The sequence below is a fragment of the Trichosurus vulpecula genome, chromosome 2 (genome assembly GCF_011100635.1).
Source record: "Trichosurus vulpecula isolate mTriVul1 chromosome 2, mTriVul1.pri, whole genome shotgun sequence".
NCBI classification, from domain to species: Eukaryota; Metazoa; Chordata; class Mammalia; order Diprotodontia; family Phalangeridae; genus Trichosurus; species Trichosurus vulpecula.
The window spans coordinates 85540702-85557617 of record NC_050574.1 but is presented as its reverse complement, the minus strand read 5'-3'; the positions used below and the strand labels follow the sequence as shown (position 1 = coordinate 85557617).

Sequence of the window (16916 nt, the reverse complement as noted above, 5' to 3'; positions counted from 1 at the left end):
TTTAGATGATATGCCATTTGTTGCATTATGAACAATATTATGTGAATATGCACATATATGTATTTATTGTCTATTACTTAAGATCAATTTAGTTTTCCTACTTACATCTTATGATAATTTTTTTTTGCTTTTATCTGATAGCAAGTTTGCAATACCTACTTTTTCAGAAATCACCTGATACATAAGAAAATTTTTTTATCTAGCTTCTAATTTTCATTCTGTATATGTGGCCTTATTTTTATGCATTTCTTGTATACAACAGATTTGGGAGGGGGACATTTTAAGATTTTTGAGAAAAGCTTATCATATATTATTTCACGTGAGCCTTAAAACAATCTTTTGAGGTAAATAGAAACATGATGCTAATTTTACAGATGAGGAAACTGGGACAGAGTGGTTAAGTTACTTGCCCCAAATCACATGGCTTATAAGTGTCTGAGGGATTACTGATTACTTGCTCTGTTTTGATATAGGAATTTTGGGGATAATAATAGATCTACATTTATCATACACACAAACTTTGTATTTCATTCAATCCTAGTCCAATTGTGAAAACACTGGAATTCCATCTTCTGAAAGGTCTCTCTGCCTGATTGTCAAGGACCAAGAACAGTGGATTACCTTCTCCTGGGTTCTTAGGGGATCATCCAGCTGTGCTGAGACCTTTTAGGGTCCCAGGAGGGCATTATTTTCATGGTTGCTCCCAATAGCCCTTAGAGATAATATCTTTGGAGACTTTTCTCACAAACATTGAGTACCCTAGGAAAGGGAGAAAGAAAGGATCTTTTCAATATAAAATGCTCTTTACTTCACGCATAGCCAAGGCTGTGGTACAACAGTAAGATGTGTAAAGGTAAGGTGTTTATGTAGAAGTCTGGGATGATGAGGCTGGCAAAAGGTTACATTTGTTACAAGAACTGACAGATTATATGGAGGCTGCAAAAGTATCTGAAATGAGAGAAATGGGTTTGTTTAATTCCCTATGGAAGAGACCAGTAAAAGAGATACTTTTTCCCAGGGAAAACATACTGAGATTATTGATTCTAATATTCTGAGTTGATCTTCTGAGATCAGGTAGCAAAAATAGGGACTAAAGTTAGGATAAAAATGGAAGTTGTTCAAGATGAACAGGTTAAAAAGGCTGGCTCAATAAACTTTTTAAAGATCTCTGGAATCCATTTTGAAGTTGACAATGAGAATGTGAAGGCAGGTGAAGGTTAGTTGATCATTAGGGGGTACTTTTTCTATATTAAGGATTCTTAACCCAGGGTTTATGGATCCCTTAACAAAAAGTATGAATTTAGATGGGAAACTATTTTTTATTTTCTTTAATGTTTAATTGTAATTTATCATTTCATTCAATTATTTGTAAACATTATTCTGAGAAAGGGTATATAGGCTTCACTAAATTGCCAAAGAGATAGATGACATTAAAAAAAAGACCTTTTGCTCTATACTATGGATTCATAACTTAATATGCTTGTCGTCAATTAGAAAATGAAAATTATCGCCCTCTACAAATTTGAGTTTCAGGCCACAATATGAGACATCTTCATATTCAAAAGGCAATCCCTGAAAATACAAGTCTTCAAAATGGGTATAAGTATTTGGGGATTTACTTCTAAGAATAGGGCTAGACAAGGCAAGCTGCTCATCAACTTAAACAGGTCTTCCAGTCAAGGCACAATTATATCTCCTCTCATTTTCTGGCATCTGGGTGAAAAATGGGTCATAGTAGTGCAATAAAATGATAACTCTAGAGCACAAAAAAACCACTTCATAGGCCATCTAGTCTAGTCTCTTCATTTTGTACATGAGGAAAGGAGATGCTAGGGAGAGGCTAAAGAAAGTGTTTGAATCACGTCTTGAAAAATGTAAAGGAATGTAAGTGGCAGAGAGAAAGAGGACAATATTCTAGACATGAATGGGAGAAACAAGAGACTATGTTTTACCCTGGAGATAATAGCAATCCACTGGACTTCATTAATTACAGCAGTGACATACTCAGACCCAAGCTTTAGGAAGGCTTTGATAGCTGTGTGAGAGATGGATTGAAGTGGAGAGATATTTGAGGCAGGTAAATCAAGTAGGAGATCATTAAAATAGCCCAGTTGAGAGAAAGAATTACAAGTGATTGGGGCATTACTCTAGGGTAGGATAGTCAAGAAGGCATGCTCTTCCCTGTGGTGGACTGGTCAGAACAGCAAAGTCATTCCAATTGAAGATGAAGTGGTTAGGACATGAAGAAGGCTCTGTAGTTCATGTATGTGTACATGTGAATGGGGGTGGAATAGGAAAAACAGGAATACCAGTGTGGCTGAATTAGAGATCAGGGTAGGCAACAGGTGTACAGACTTCTTCCTGAAAGCAGAATGGAATGAGCATGGCAGGAAGGGTTTCCCTTATGGGTGGATTGATATTTTCAAGAGTGAGTTCACCAATCCTCTTCCTTCAGGGCAGGGCAGTAAGACATACTAGATAAAATCAGCAATGCATTTCCAGTCCTTAAATGAGATATTTGAAATAGATAATTAAAAATTTCTTCCAGGGCACACTTTCAATTATATATCATTACTCTCTAAACATTCTTTTTGATCATGCACTCAAATAGTAAAAATGTTGAGAACACTCATATGTTCTAATTAAAAATTATATGCATATATTGCTGAATCACTATACTATATATATGCATACTTTACAATATATATAAAATTTGAAAAAATAAACAATCATTCTTATCTGATATAAATTAAAATGGATTAATTTTCAATTTATTTAGAAAACTGATAACCTTTGGTGCCATATAGGTGATAAAGATAAAATATCCACGTGATGTCAGCATTCAACTTTACCAATCTGCATCCCAAAACCTTTCTGCTCCTTGGAATTCCAGGACTGGAAAACATTCAGATTTGGATATCTATCCCTTTCTGTCTTGTGTATATGTTGGCCATCCTGGGGAACTGCACCCTTCTGGTCATCATCAAGAATGATCCTAGCCTGCATGAGCCCATGTACCTATTCCTCTCTATGCTTTCAGTGGCAGACTTGATGATCACCACCACCACACTGCCCAAAATCCTCAGTCTCTTCTGGTTTGATGACAGGGAGATATATCTTGAAGCTTGTCTCACACAGATATTTCTTATACACTCCCTGACCACTATGGAGTCTGGCTTCTGTTTGGCCATGGCATTTGACCGCTATGTGGCCATCTGTAACCCCCTTAGACATTCAGCTATTCTGACCAATAGAGTTATCAGGAGCCTAGGTTTGGCCATTGTCATTCGGGGAGTTATTATGCTGAGTCCTCATCCTTTTATGCTTCGATGGCTTCCCTATTGTAAGACCAACATCATCTCCCACACTTACTGTGAATTCATGGCACTGATCAAGCTTTCCTGTGCCCAAACAAAGCTCCACAGAGCCTACAGCCTCTTTGTTGCTTTCCTTACTGCAGGACTGGACTTCATACTGATTATCTGTTCCTACATCCTTATTCTCCGTACTGTATTTTGCCTACCCTCCAAGGAAGCTAGACTGAAGACTCTGGGCACCTGTGGCTCCCATGTGTGGGTCATTTTGACTTTTTATACTCCTGCCTTCTTCTCCTTCCTCACACATAGGTTTGGTCATAATATTGCTCCCCATATCCATATTTTTGTGGCCAACATCTACCTTCTTATCCCACCCATGGTGAATCCTATCATTTATGGTGTTAAAACCAAAAGAATCCGGGAGAGGTTCCTCAAAATTTTTATGGACTAAATGACTTGAACTTTAAAGAGAAGTGATTTTGTTAAGTGGATAATCTGTTTAAAACACAAAACAACACATTCACTGGAATTCAGTGTCTTCCTTAAGACAATTAAAGATTATAGAATTTCAGGGTGAAATCTCCACCAAAACATATAGGATCCAAAGGTTCTCAGACACTGATCATGGTTAGTAACTGGTGGAATCCAAGGTGAACTGGGTCTGTAAGAAAGATATCTAATATCCCCATACCTTTGGTCCCTCATGGAATGTAAAGCCTTTGAGTTCCATATGCTGAGCTCTGCAGTATGATGAAAGAAGAGAAACAACTGTGAGGCAAAGATCTGATGATCCTATACATCTTGTGAGTACCTAAATGACAAAGGACAGTTCCTGCCTGGTAGGCCCTGATTTCTGCCCATTCGTATCACCTTTTCAGTGTCACTATTCTTCTCTTTTCTTCAGTGGCAAAGGCTGATGACACATGGGTCATGTCTTGCTCTTACAAAGCTGAAGTTCTAAGCTGTTTCAGAAATAACATACACATGTGTATGGGGAGATCATCTTGTGCAGTGGAAAGGATGGTTCAAACCTCTAGATTTGAAGGCAGGCTCCACTAGTTAGTATGTGTTACTTAATTTCTCTGAACCCCAGTTTCCTCATCTGCAAAATGAGAGCAATAATTTGAATTTTCCCTACTTCATAGAGCTGTTGTAAATAAAGCAATTATATTAATTTAAACATAATTGTGGAAATAAGTGCAAGTGTAAAGAGGAAATTCATCATGTGATAATGAGCTATTAGAGGTAGGCAATGAATCATTCTTCTCCAGGCAGAATTCAAGCTTTTTGTTACCATGTCCATGGGTCAGGGACATGTCTTAATGCATTGTCTTTCTTCATTAGAATGTAAGCTCCTTCTTTTCAGGGATTTTTTTCTTGCCGTTTGTATTTTTATGTACAGCACTTCCCACAATGACTAGTACATAGTAAGCACTAAATAAACATTTTCTGATTAACTCACAAATTGTGGATACAGATGGTGTTCGATGAGAATATCAGTACATGTTGGTATTGAGTGTATGTCTAGGAATTCAGCACAACTTTTGTTCAAAGAGGGTGGTGATAAACCCAGAGATAGCCCCTTTCTTGGTGAATAGTTTAGTTGGGATAAAATCTGGAGTTAATGACTAATAGCTTTGATTATTCTTCTATGACACTAGAGCAAAAGTAGAAAGAGTGAGTACTGCCCTGAGCCATGAGCAAGCTCTGTATTAGGGGGTAAAGAGAAAATGAATAAGCATTTATCATAATTTTTTAAATGATTTTTACTCCCTCATATATATGTATGTATACATATATATAATAACATATGTTATATTTTTTATAAGCAGGGAAACTAAATGGTGCCATGGATATAGCACCAGGCCTAGAATCAGGAAGACCCAAATTCAAATCCAGTTTCAGATACTTACTAACTGTGTGACTTTGGGCAAGTCACTTAACCCCTATTTTCCTTAGTTCCTCGTAGGTAGAATGGGAAAAAAGGAGAAGGGAATGGCAAACCGCTCTACTAGCTTAGCTTTGTCAAGAAAACCCCACGTACAAAGATCATGGGGTCACATAGCATACGACATGACAGAACAACAGTATAAGAACACCAACGCTATGGATATGGATAGATAGAGATAGATAAATGCATATACCTGTATATATACACACACACACATACACATATATTATATACATCTACATGTGTACATGCAAATACACATATATATTCAGTGTTCCATGTCCATAGTCTCCTATTTCTATAGTATATGTAATATACATTATATGTGTATATATGATGTATGTGTATATATTATATATTAACTGTATTTCACACATATCTATCTATCTATCTATCTATCTATCTATCTATCTATCTATCTATCTATCTACCTATCTATCTATACACATACAGGTGTGTATGTATGTGTATGTGCTAAAGGCTTCATAGATATTATCTCATTTTATCCTCACAATAACCCTGAAATGGAGCTGATATTGTTTTCTTCATTTTATAAAAACAAAACAAAACAAACAAACAAAAGATAAGTAACTTACTTAGCAACCCTAAGTAAGTTTGGCCTATCTAAGGCCAAATTTGAACTCCAGCCTTCCTTTCTCCAGGCCCAGCACTTTAAACACTATGCCACCTAGCTGCTCCAATTAAGACTAGGATTATAGGCCAGAAGGTATGAAAACACCAAATTATGTGTTTTCATAATAGATATTAGGTTACTACAAAAGCATAAGGACTATTTAGCAAATGACAAGGTTTACTCATGATGCTTAAGGTGTCATGAGTAATAAGATTACAGAAGAAGTCAGTAGGGCCTCCCCCCACCCTTTTTTTGAATAAATGTAATTTGTACTTTATATGTAACTGCAAAGTGTGATGCTATGTATTTTATTCTTCTCTGCTATATGTGTTTCATTGATGCATATGATAATGCCTTACATATTCACATAATATGAACATATATTTCTGCCAGTTGCATGTGTATAGATTGATAATAGTAAATCTTCTATTTGATGCCATGTGCTATATATTATGTAAGATGTGTTCTTATATGTTATTGCTAATGCAGCATGCATAATTTTGCATTGTTATTGCTGGTGGCATGAGTTTTTAATGTTGCTTACTCCATCAATTAAATTCTAAAAGAAAATTTTATTAATATTGCTTGTTATATCACTTACATTTCTAAATATATACCTTCCTTATCTCACTTTTCCGGAAAGCTATATTTTATAACAAATAATTAAAAATAATTTCAGCAGAACAAATAAATTGAAAAGGATTGACCTTATGTGAAATGTTCTCTTCCTCACAGTCTCCTATCTCTGACCTACACACAGACATAAACACACAGACACACACACACACAATACATATACGCACATACATATACATACATATATATGTTGTTGCTGCTGTTGTTCAGACATTTAGTAATTTCCTGCTCTGTGTGATCCCATGGACTTTATAGATGGGATTTTTTTAATGAAGCTGTTGGAGTATTTTGGTATTTCTTTCTCCAGTGCTGCCATTTTATAGATGAAGATCTGAGAAAAGTACGGGTCAAGTGATTGAGCAGGGACATACAACTAGTAAGTGTTTGAGGCTGGATTTGAACTGAAGTCTTCCTGACTCCAGGCCCAGTGCTCTATCCACTGAGCCACCGGGCTTCCCTGATTATAAAAATATAATATGGGTGCACACATATATGTGTATATACATGTTTATGTATGTGCATTTAAGAGGGGATAAATATAATTTTAAAAAGTCTGATATACAACATATGTAAAGAACTCATACACATGTATAAAACCAAGAGCTATTTTCCAGTACATAAATAAAGGATATAAACATTTTTTCTGAAAGAATTACAAACTATAAATGATGATTGGAAAGCATGTTCCAAATCACTAATAAGTAAGAGAAATGTGAATTAAAACAAATCTGAGGTTTTTTTTTAGTCTTACACCATGCAAGCTAGCAAAGATGCCAAAAAAGAAAAAAAAAGGAGGTAGAGTCAATATTGGAGGGTCTGTGGAAAAACAGGCACAGGAACTTATTGTTGGCAAAGCTATGAATTGCTCTTCATATCCTGGAGGAAAAGAAATGAATTCTCTCTGTTGACTCAATAATAAGAGTCATTAACTCTTATCTTAGACTTACTTCCCTGTAAGTTAAAGTGAGGAATCCCATTTTCATATATTTCAGCTCCCTCAAGCCCTCTCCACTTCTCTCCTCCAGCTTTTGTTGATAGAACAAACAATCCTTGTTTTAGTAGAGTCATGAAAAAGTTGTACAACATGGCTGAGAGGCCAGAGGACCATCCATCCAAGGCTAATGCAAATAGAAGCCATCTATTATTCCTTACTTTTCCAACCTAGTATGGGACCTGGACAGAGAGAATTCTCACTTTAGCAGAGTAATTTATATGTGTGTATGTGTGAGTGTATGTGTGTGTATAGGCATGCTTATGTATGTGTGTATGTATATGCATGTGCATGTACATTTATATGTGTATATATATTTTTCATACATTTTATATACATATACTTTTATATGTATATATATTTGTTTATGTGTATATGTGTAAATATGTATATATGTAGGTATGTATGTATATGTATATATATGTAGTCTATCTTTCTATCTATCTATCTTTCTATCTATCTTCATATTCCCTATATTTCCCAGGGTATTTTTCTCCCCCGCCTTCTGATATAATAATAGCTATGAATATATTTGAAAAATTATCCCATGAATCATAGTCAAAATCGTTGGCATATAATTTTCAAATTCCACCATCTGTCTCCTTCCCCTTCCTCTTCTGAAGATCAGGACATATGTCTTCCTCATTTTTGTGGCCCTTCTCCTGCTACCATGATCTTTCTAATATCATTAGCATCAAAGCAAACTCATTTGCTAGCTTATTCAGTACCGCACTATGGAGTTCAATTGGGCCAGGCAACTCAAGCAGGACAGGAAAAGCAGCCAGGTAGCCTCATAGTGTGACTTTACTTACAATGGTTATTGATTTCCTGTTGGCTATCTTTATGTTGTCCTTAAAATTCAGAGGTGATTCTGCTTGGTATTGTTAACCTTTAAGTTTGGTTAAGGAGGCAAACAGATTAGGTTATAAATAAATTTGTATAGTTTTATTCCCTTGAAGATAGTTGATACATGATCATGGAATCAGAAGTAAGCTTCTGATTAGCTTGAGCAAGAGAGAGGGAAGCTTTAAATAACAATTCAGCAGCAGTTTATGATCTCCATGTCAAAGAAAGGAAGTTCTCAGGTAAACAATTCAATGGACATTGTAGAGTCACTTAGAGATTCAAATGTCTCTAGCCTACAGCTCGGGCTACCAGACTTTGTGTCTCCACAGACAATGAAGGTCCTCCTGTTCTTTGAAGTTTCTGAGGCAGGAAAAGGGGATTTTTAGAATCAAATAATCTGAAAGGTTTAACATTTCCTCCTTTTGGTCAAAGGTGATCAGATGTGACACCTGTAGATCAAGAGAGGTAATGACTCTCCTTCAGGGAATGGGAAAGGAAGTTCAAAGAAATTTCTTCCTTTTCTGACCAGGGAGATGAGCTAATCTCTGCATCTGGAGTGGGCCCCTCAGACAGAGGGAAAAGTATTATTTTGTTAACGAAGGCAGTGGAACATTTGTGGGCCAAAGTTAGCTCTAGTTGGACCCTTAGTAACAGGAGAAAACAATAATGCAATTGTCCCTTTAAGATTCAAAAGTCTCTTTCCATACAGCTGACTGGCAGGGGGCATCATCCAATGAAGTCCTCTGGTCCTTGACATTTGCCCCAGCCATCTTTCCAGCACAGCATCTTTAGCATTTTCTTTTTCTTTTCTTCTTGTAGGAATCAGCTTTCCTTCCATTCTCCTACAAAAGTTACCCTAGCACAATTTTAAGTTACCATTTTTAATTCTAATACTCTGATCATTTTTACAAATTCAAAATTGGAGCCCTGACAATTGTAATGTTTAAGAAATTCACATCAGAACCCGGTCTCTTAAACTTTACATTAACCCATTATTAAATTTCCAATGAGGATAAGATTTCACTAAGAAATTAACAGCAGGCTCCATTACATACATAAGTACATGATCAGAATACCAATTTGGAAGAGGGTAGCAATGACACTATACCCACATCTGATACCTCAAAAGGGAATGTGAACTGGTCTCAAGCCCAAAAAGCATTACTGGAAGAGCTAAAGGAGGATTTTAAAAACCAAATTAGGAAAGTAAAAGAAAAAATGGAAAAAATGGAAAAAAAAACCACTGATGAAATCAAGTTCTTAAAAAAAAAGATTGGTGAAATGGCTACGGGGATTCAGAATCTAAATAGAGAAAATGACACCCTGAGAGATAAAATCAACCAATTAGAAAAGGAGACTCAAAAGCAAAATGAATACAGCAACTCATTAAAAATTAGAATTAAGCAAGTGGAAGCTAATGACTCTATGAGGCATCAAGAAGTAGTCAAATAAAATGTAAAGAATGAAAAAATTAGAAAAAAAGTGTGAAATATTTGATTGGAAAAACAACTGACCTGGAAAATAGATTCAGGAGAGACAATTTGAGAATTATTGGTGTACTGGAAATCCACGATGAAAAAAAGAGTCTTGACAGTATCTTTGAAGAAATTATGAAAGATAACTGCCCAGAGGTCCTAGAACCAGAGGCTCAAAAAGTCATTGAAAGAATCCATGGATCCCCCCCTGAAAGGGATCCCAAATTGAAAACACCAAGAAATATTATAGCCAAATTTCAGAATTACAAAGTCAAGGAGAAAATAATGTAAGCAGCCAAAAAGAAACAATTCAAATATCATGGTACTATAGTCAGGATCACACAGGATCTCTCAGCTTCTACATTAAATGACAGGAAAAATTGGAATATGATATTCCTAAGGGCAAAGGAGCTGGTACTGCAACCAAGGATCAACTACCCAGCAAAATTAAGCATAGTTTTTCAGGCAAAGAGATGGACATTCAACAAAATAAAGGAATTCCAGACCTTCCTGGTGAAAAGGCCAGAACTCAATGGAAAATTTGATCTTCAAATACAAAACTCAAGAGAGACATAAAAAGGTAAACATGGGGAAAAACTCCCATGAACCTTATTAATCAATATGAGCAAATTAGTGACACCTTTATATAGGATTATATCATCTTATCTATGTTATATATATATATATATATATATATATATATATATATATATATATATATATATATGTATGTATACATATATATATATATATATATATGTATGTATACATATATATATACATATATATATATGTAAATCTTGAGAATAGCACAGCTATTAAGACAATTGAAAGGGGATACACGTAGACTGTGAATGTCTGTATAAAATAACTGACATAAGGATAAAAAACATAATTAAGAGATGTAAAGGGAGGGTTATGGAAGAAGAGGTAAGGAGCTAGTAGAAAAGGGTAAATTACATCAACTGAAGAGGCACAAAACCACATTATAGGAGAGGGAAAGAAGGGAGGGGGAAGAGCAGTATTTGAGCTTTACTGTCATCAGATCTTGTTCAAGAGGGGGATAACATACTCTAATAAGTATAGAAATCTAACTTGTCCTACAGGGAGTAGGGGGGAAAGGGGGAAAAAGGGAGGGGGATGGTCACAAGGGAGTGAAGAAGTAGCAAGTGGAAAATGGTAAGATAAAAGAGGGGAATCAGGAGGGAGGGTAAATGAAGGAAGGTGACAGTCAGAACAAAACTTTGTTGAGGAGTGGAAGGGGAAAGGGAGAAATAAAAGCATAAACAGGGGGGGAAATAGGATGAAGAAAAAGACACAGATAGAAATCATAACTGTGAATGTGAATGGGGTGAACTCTCCCATAAAACAGAAATAGATAGCAGAACAGATTAAAAACCATAATCCTACAACATGCTGTTTACAAGAAACATATTTGAAACACGGGGATACAGACATGGTAAAGGTAAAAGGCTGGAGTAAAAAAAAAAATTGCATTTCAGCTACGTAAAAAAAAGCACGTGTAGCAATCCTAATCTCACACAAAACAAAAGTAAAGATAGATTTAATTAAAAGAGATAAGGAAGGGCACTACATCCTCCTAAAAGGCACTATAAACAATGAAGCAATATCATTGTTTCACTTTTATGCACCAAGTGGTATGGCATGCAAATTCTTACAGGAGAGGTTAAGGGAGTTACAGGAAGAAATAGTCCGCAAAACAATAATAATGGGAGACCTCAAACTCCCCCTCTCTGAATCTAACCTCAAAATAAATAAGAAAGAAGTTAAGGAGGTAAACAGAATTTTAGAAAAGGCAAATATGATAGACCTCTGGAGAAAACTGAATGGGGATGAAAACGAATATACTTTCTTCTCAGCAGTAAATGACACATATTCAAAAATTGACCATGTACTAGGGCATAAAAACCTCAGAACCCAGTGTAGAAAGGCAGAAGTAGTCAAAGTACACTTTTCAGATCACAATGTAATAAAAATTATTTGTAATAAAGAACTATGGAAAAATAAATGAAAAATTAATTGGAAACTAAATATTCTAATTCTAAAGAATGAGTGGACCAAAGAAGAAATCAGAGAAATGATTAATAACTTCATTCAAGAGAATGACAATATTGAGACAACATACCTAAACTTATGGGATGCAGCAAAAGCAGTTCTTGGGGGAAGCTTTGTATCTTTAAATGGTTACATTAATGAAAAGGAGAAAGAGGAGATCAATGAATTGGGCATGCAACTGAAAAAGATAGAAAAAGAACAAATTGAAAATCCCCAATTAAATACCAAATTAGAAATACTGAAAATCAAAAGAGAGATTAATAAAATTGAAACCAAGAGAATTATTGAATTAATAAATAAAACAAAGAGCTGGTTTTATGAAAAAAAAAAACAAAAAAATTGATAAACTTTTGTCAATTTGGTTAAAAAAAGAAAGAAGAAAATCAAATTACCAGTGTAAAAAATGGAAAGGGTGAATTCACCTCTAATGAAGAGGAAATCAAAGCAATAATTAGGAATTATTTTCTCTAATTGTATGCCTATAAATTTGACAACCTTAGGGATTTGGATGAATATCCACAAAAACATAAATTGCCCAGTTTAACAGAAGAGGAAGTAAAATTTCTAAATAATCCCATCTTAGAAAAAGAAATTGAGCAAACCATTGATGAACTCCCTAGGAAAAAGTCTCCAGGGCCAGATGGTTTTACATGTGAATTTTATCAAACATTTAAAACACAATTACTTCCTATACTTTGTAGATTATTGGGGAAAGCAGGTGAAGAAGGAGTCCTACCAAATTCTTTTTATGACACAAATATGGTGCTAATACCCAAACCAGGCAGAGTCAAAACAGAGAAAGAAAGCTATAGACCAATTTCCCTATTGAATATTGATGCATAATTTTAACTAAAATATTATAAAAAGAAGATTGCAGCAACTTATCATGAGAATAATACACTATGAGCAGGTAGGATTTATTCCAGGAGTGCAAGGCTGGTTCAATATTAGGAAAACTATTAGCATAATTGACCATATCAACAACAAAACTAGCAGAAACCATATGATCATCTCAATAGATGCAGAAAAAGCCTTTGACAAAATACAACACCCATTCCTATTACAAACACTAGAAAGCATAGGAATAAATGGAACCTTCCTTAAAATTATAAATAGTATCTACCTAAAACCATCAACAAGCATTATTTGTAATGCAAAGCTAGATGCATTCCCAATAAGATCAGGGGTGAAACAAGGATGTCCATTATCACCCCTACTATTCAATTTGGTACTAGAAACATTAGCTGTAGCAATAAGAGGAGAAAAGGAAATTGAAGGAATTAGAATACTCAAAGCAGAAACTGTATTATCACTTTTTGTAGATGATATGAAGATTTACTTAGAGAATCCTAGAGAATCAAGTAAAAAACTACTTGAAATAATCAAGAACTTTAGCAAAGTTGCAGGATATAAAATAAACCCACATAAATCCTCAGCATTTCTATACATTACTAACAAAGCCCAACAGCAAGAGATAGAAAGAGAAATTCTATTCAAAGTTACTCTAGACACTATAAAATATTTGGGAGTCTATCTGCCAAGATGGACCCAGGGACTGTATGAACATAATTATGAAACAGCTTTCATGCGAATAAAGTCAGATCTTAATAAATGGAAAAAATATCAGTAGCTCATGATTAGGCTGAGCTAATATTATAAAAATGACAATTTTGCCTAAATTAATCTACCTATTCAGTGCCATGCCAATTGAACTTCCAAAAAATTATTTTACAGAACTGGATAAAATAAGAACAAAATTCATCTGGGAGAACAAGAGCTCTAGAATATCTAGGGTATTAATGAAAAGAAATGCTATGGAAGGTGAACTAGCCATACCAGATATTAAACTGTGCTATAAAGCAGCAGACATCAAAACTACCTGGTACTGGCTAAGAAACAGGGGTGTGGATCAGTGGAATAGGATAGGTACACAAGACAGAGAAGTCAAAGACTATAGCAATCTACTCTTTGACATACCCAAAGAAGCCAGCTTCTGGGCTAAGAATTCACTATTTCACAAAAACTGCTAGGAAAATTGGAAAATAGTGAGGCAGAAAATGGGCATAGACCAATATCTTATACCATATACTGAAATAAAGTCAAGATGGGTTCATGAATTAGGAATAAAGGCTGATACTATAAGGAATTTGAGAGAGCAAGGAATAGTTTGCCTATCAGATTTATGGAAAAGAAAAGAATTCATGACACAAGAGATAGAGAGCATTACAAATTGCAAAATGGATAATTTTGATTATGTTAAATTGAAATGTTTTTGTATAAAAAAGCCAATGCATCAAAGATTAGGAGGGAAGCAGAAAATTGGAAGAAAATCTTTACAACCACTGTCTCTGATAAAGGCCTCATCTCTAAAATATACAGGGAACTGAGCCAAATATATAGGAATACAAGTCATTCCCCAATTGAGCAATGGTCAAAGGATATGAACAGGCAGTTTTTAGAGGAAGAAATTAAAGATATCTATAGTAATATGAAAAATGCTGGAAATCAGTTCTGATTAGAGAAATGCAAATCAAAACAACTCTTAGGTACCACATCTCTCCTGTCAGATTGGCTAAAATGACAAAACAGGAAAATGATAAATGCTGGAGAGGGTGGAGGAAAATTGGAACATTGTTACATTGCTCGAGGAGTTGTGAACTCATCCAGCCTTTCTGGAGAGCAATTTGGAACTATGCCCAAAGGGCTATAAAAATGTTCATACCCTTTGACCCAGCAACATCACTTCTAGGGTTGTATCCCAAGGAGATCACACAAATGGGAAAAGGACCCATATGTACAAAAATATTTATAGTAGCTCTTTTTATAGTAGCTAAGAATTGGAAATTAAGGGGATGCCCATCAATTGGGGAATGGCTGAACAACTTGTGGTATATGAAGGTAATGGAATACTATTGTGCTATCAAAAATGGGGATGATGCGGACTTCATAACAACCTGGAAAACCTACATGATATGATGCTGACTGATCATAGCAGAACCAGGAGAACATTATATACAACCACAGACATATGGATTATGTGAGGACTAACCCTGATAGACTTTGCTCTTCTCAGCAACACAAGGTGCAAAGATATCTCCAAAGGACTCATGATGGAGAATGCTATTTACATCCAGAGCAAGAACCATGAAGTATGAATGCAGATTGAGGCACACTTTATGGCCACCTTTTCCCCATTTTTTTCTCTCTTTTGTTTGTTTTTGGGTTTTTTTGTTTCTGTCTCTTCTTTCTCATGATTCATTCCATTGGTCATAATTCTTCTTCACAATTTGACTAGTGCGTAAATAAGTTCAATGAAAAGTTATATGTAGAAGATATATCAGATTCCATGCTGTCTTTTGGAGGGAGGGGGGAGGGTGGAAGGAAATCTGGAACTCAAAATTATGTAGAACTGAGTGTTGTAAACTAAAAATAAAAAAAAAATATTAAAAAAAGAATCAGTCAGAATTTAGAATCTTCATCCTTTCTATTTCTCTCACAATGCTTTTGAAGAGCAACAGCTTTGCTCAGCAAGTGATGAACATCTTCAGGAAGACCAGAGGCAAAAGTCCTTGGCTTTAGAATTCACAAAAATTGTTGTCAGTTACAAATTGTAACTTGTGCCACTCCATGAGAATCGCTCAGAATCACACCAGTCTGGGAGGGCATCAGACTTTTCTTGGCCAGCTTGTAGATATGTTCCTTTAGGTTGTCCTGAGTGAGCATCAGCCATTGGGGTATGCTGTGGCAGTAAGGCAAAGACAACTGCGATAGGCTCTTCTCCGGATTATGTATGTGACTTATAATGTCAGGCAGCAAAAGAGACACTAGCTGTGAAAGAAAACAGAAACAAACAAGAAACCCAAGAAAAATAAAGAAAAAAACATGCCTCAATCTACATTCAGACTCTATCAGTTTTTTCTTTGTAGATGCATAGCACTTTTTTCATCATAAATCCTTCAGAATTGTCTTAGATACCTGTATTACTGAGAATAGCTAAGTCATTCACAGTTGATCACCTTACTATATTGCCGTTATTATGTACAATGTTCTGTTGGTTCTGCTCATTTCACTTTATATTGATCACGTAAGTCTTTCCAGGTTTTTCTGAGAGCATCCTGCTCATCATTTCTTATAGCATAATAGTATTCCTTCACAATCGTATACCACAAATTGTTCAGCCATTCCTCAACTGATGGACAACCCCTCCATTTCCAGTTCATTGCCACCATTAAAACAGGTGCTATAATTTTTTTTTGTTATCTGTAAGTCTTTTTTTTCTTTTCCTAAAGTCTCTTTGAAGAGGATACAAACCGCGTAATGGTATTGCTGGGTTAAAGTGTGTGCATGGTTTTATAGCTCTTTGGGTATAGTTACAAATTGCTCTACAGAATGGTTAAATTAGTATACAATTTCACCAACAATTCATTAGTGTCTCAATTTCCACACATCCACTCCAAAATTTGTCATTTGCTTTCTTCTGTCATATTATTTAATTTGATAGGCGTAGGGTGCTAGCTCATAGTTGTTTTAATTTACATTTCTTTAATGCATAGTAAGTTAGAGCATTTTTTTTCATGTGATCGTAGATAACTTTGAATTTTTTTGAAAACTGCCCAGTTCAAATCAATTGAAGAATGGCTCTCATTTTTTAAATAAATGTTACTGTTGTCTATATATTTAAGAAGGAATGACATTATTAAAGAAACTTGCTGTAATTTTTTTTCATTTATAATTATTTTGTATTTCCCTTCATCCTTTCCCTCCCCCATTTATCCTTCTCTCTCTCACCTTTCACCCTGTCCATCCTCAAAATGTTTTGCTTCTGTGTTTTACCTCCTACAATCTGTCCTCCCTTCCCTTGTCTTATGCCCCTCACATCCTTCTTTCCTGTAGCGTAAGATAAATTTCTAAAAGCAACTTAGTGTGTATGCCATTTCACTTTGGAGCCAATTCCAAAGTTCTTTCACTCCCCTCCCACTTCTCCCATCTT

The 16916-nt window shown here is 35.3% G+C and overlaps 1 protein-coding gene across 1 annotated transcript; it reads left to right on the top strand.

Moving 5' to 3' along the window:
• Window positions 1-2826: 2826 nt before the first annotated feature.
• Window positions 2827-3768, top strand: LOC118836584 (olfactory receptor 52K2-like). The gene has a single exon (XM_036743829.1). It carries the CDS (start codon window positions 2833-2835, stop codon window positions 3766-3768), a length of 936 nt encoding a protein of 311 aa, XP_036599724.1. The 5' UTR covers window positions 2827-2832.
• Window positions 3769-16916: the final 13148 nt, after the last annotated feature.

Excerpts from the sequence above, each read along its gene's own strand:
- LOC118836584 (XM_036743829.1), top strand. The coding sequence starts at position 2,833 with ATGTCAGCATTCAACTTTACCAATCTGCATCCCAAAACCTTTCTGCTC.